The 3,047-nt window shown below is 38.3% G+C and overlaps 1 protein-coding gene across 1 annotated transcript; it reads right to left on the reverse strand.

Moving 5' to 3' along the window:
* Positions 1-528: 528 nt before the first annotated feature.
* LOC149197271 (senescence/dehydration-associated protein At4g35985, chloroplastic-like) lies at positions 529-2,238 on the reverse strand. The gene is made up of 4 exons (XM_089408627.1): positions 1,250-2,238; positions 938-1,107; positions 770-854; positions 529-661 (listed from the first exon to the last, which is right to left on the reverse strand). The coding sequence occupies exons 1-4, from the start codon at positions 2,236-2,238 to the stop codon at positions 529-531; spliced, it is 1,377 nt and encodes a 458-aa protein (XP_089264753.1).
* Between the last annotated feature and the right edge of the window lie 809 nt (positions 2,239-3,047).

Below are 3,047 nucleotides of genomic sequence, written 5' to 3' on the forward strand. Positions count from 1 at the left end.
GGAAACCTGATACTTGAGAGTCAACATGTTAAGCCCTTGTTACATCAAAATATGTTTTTGCCAACTTACCATGCAAATAAATAAATTGCATAAGATCTAATTATGTCTAATGATATGAGAGGTTTGTGAAACAATATCCTTTAATGTATTCCATATTCATCGGAACCCTAGAGAACCTTATATGATTGAGTCAATATTAATGGAAAAACCTATAGAACAATAAAATTTCAACTTTATGTTAAATATTAAAATTTAACTTCACACTGAAAATCTCCAATTGAATTACATTAAACACGGTAAACAGAATTCCATCGATACAAATAAGCCAAATTCTGATTAAAAAAATAACCACTGTATAACACAGAGGACATCACTATATCGTTTGTAGTGTAGTAATATGGATCAAATTTGACAGGAGATCAGTCACAATAAAATGTATCTAAAACTATTTCCGAAACAAAACTCAGAACCAGAGGCCCATATAGATCTCATGTTAACTCGTTTCATTTAATGCCTTGCTCTAGGGCTTTACCGACCGTTCACACTCGATGAGGCACGATTTATGAGCTTCCGAATCCTGGCTATATTCCATGCAGTCGAAATGCAATGCCCAGCAACCGCGAAGGTATCCTTTGTAACCTCTCCTACGCTCTCGCCAAACCTGCAATCAATATAACGGTTATGAAAAGCCTACCAACATCTCGTTTTATTTTTCTTTCTTTTTGCAATGATTCAACGAGATCAATTACTTCTATTGCTTTCAACAAACCTGTGCTTAACAATGTCAGTAGCCACATCAGAAGTAGATATCAGAGCATCCTTGCCGGCCTCTTCCACAGCGCCGACAATTTTGTCTGCAATTTACAATGAAGTCAATTCATACAAAAATCTTAACCGGAAAAAATATACAAGGAAAATAAAAGAGATATTCACGTACTGAAAGAGTCCAATGAAACAAGAAGAATTTCCCCCGGTAGCGTTCTGAAAAAATTCTGGCCAGTCTCGGTCTGATTCACGGAATTTCTCAATACACCGCTGGCTAAATTATGTAACCCATTCACAACGTTCTCACTGATATTCTCTGTTGCTATTGATAGCCTTTTCACTCTAGTGCATATACAAAAACAAAATCAGATGAATACGGGGAAGACAATTAATGAAAGAGTGGTTACCACATTACAAAAAACCTACTCAGACAAGAAATCAATGAAACACTGATAACAAGTCTCCCTGGACTACATTAACTTGCCTTTGAATGCTTCTCGCGACTTCTGGATTTATGTGTGCACTCTTCATTATATGGTTCAGCTCACAGTGACCCTCCATGCGATCAATGAGGAGTTTCTTCTGCGCGTTAGATGAATATGCACTGCTAACAAAGAGCAAACCCTTCACTAACTGCCCTGTCCCCGCAGCTATTGCCTTGGCTACAACGCTATTGTAGCCTCCGCCCTCGGGCCGTGAAGAATCTGTGTTCACTGAAGAGGAATCACTGAATTGGGCATCTTGCTCAAGAAATTTGTCCAAGAAATCCAATTTCGAGGAATCGTTTTGTGCAGGAAATGAGACTAAATAATTCAATATTTCTGCCGGAGTAAACTTTGACAATATTACAGTATCGTCCGTGCCCTGGAAGGCCTCCACATCTGTTGCAGGAGTAAGAATGCAGAATAAATATCGCAACTTTTCAGGTTTAAGCACAAGTACGGCCTTCGAAATAGGCCAACATATATACTCTCCAACTTTCGCTATCATGGCTGATTCTGCGCTTTGCTGATTATTCCGAACGATAGAAAACTCGCCCCTACCGACTTCAACACTCCACTCTCCGTCCACCAGGTGAACAACTGCGGAAGATATCATTACAATATTTTCTTCCACAGCCATAGGGCTAACGTCTGTCCAAGTCCTATCCTCGAAAAAATCTGCGATACCTGAAGCTTTCTCCACGTTTATCCAAGAACAGGGCCATCCACTCTCATCTCCAGCACAGTTTCCAATATTTGAAACGTTTTTAAAACCATGTTCCATATCTGAAACTTCCTCTGTATATTCAAGCTTGTGTTGTCCAATATCTGAAACGTTCTTGACATCTTCCGACTCCTGTTGTCCAATATCTGAAACATTCTCAGCATCTTCCGACTCTTTTACATTATCTGAAACTACTTTTGTATATTCAGAATGTTGGATATCTGAAACATTCTTAGAAACTTCCGGCTCGAATTCGACCTCTGGCATTGATAAACATTGCTGGAATCCTTTTTTTTCGGCTAGTTTGGTGCTGAAATTCTTGCCCTCCCCTTTGCTTCGATTAAAAATATTGCGTGTCAATCCCTTCATGCCTGGAACCTGTAATTTACACTCACCTTGTTAGAAAAGGAGCAGAATTTGCTTAAACTGTGGCCTGCTTTTTGCTTTGCCTTTACTCACTTTAATCAACGAGTGGATGACAAAATTTATGAAGATAAAGTCGCGCGCATAAAAATCTGTCTAATTCATAATAGAGATATTCCTCTTTAATTCTAATACATACTGTCATTAAAAAGCATTCATAAGCAAACCCTCCTAAATAGTGATACGTGGTGGCATTCAAAATCATAAGTAAAAATTGTTTCGGTGTCCATCCATAAACCCTTTTAAGCACTGTTTTCTGTGATGGTGGCGGCGGTTTTAATACATTTAAGAATGGAGTTAAAAACATATTTGGATTAAAAGATTTTAATATGAGAATTCCGCTGACCCTAAAACAGATAAGATTTTATTTGGGTAACAGTGTCACGTGGGAAGTGAGGAAGCTTCATTATTACAGATTTCGTAGGTCTTCCCAAAGCAAATAAGAGCTCCTACTGTTCCAAGACACCTTTAAAATAATAATAAAAACTATCGAGTGAGATCAATTTTATGCATAACTATGGGTGTCACTATAACTGCTCACATGCCCGAAAATGATATCGCGAGATTTCTCCCGGGATTTAGCAGTGTCACAATCTGAATTTATGTTGGATGACAGGAAAGCCGGTTGGGAATACTTATTTCATATTTCATTG

This window comes from Pinus tabuliformis, chromosome 2_2 (genome assembly GCF_031772625.1).
Source record: "Pinus tabuliformis cultivar Carrire ecotype Pingquan chromosome 2_2, CPIR1, whole genome shotgun sequence".
NCBI classification, from domain to species: domain Eukaryota; kingdom Viridiplantae; phylum Streptophyta; class Pinopsida; order Pinales; family Pinaceae; genus Pinus; species Pinus tabuliformis.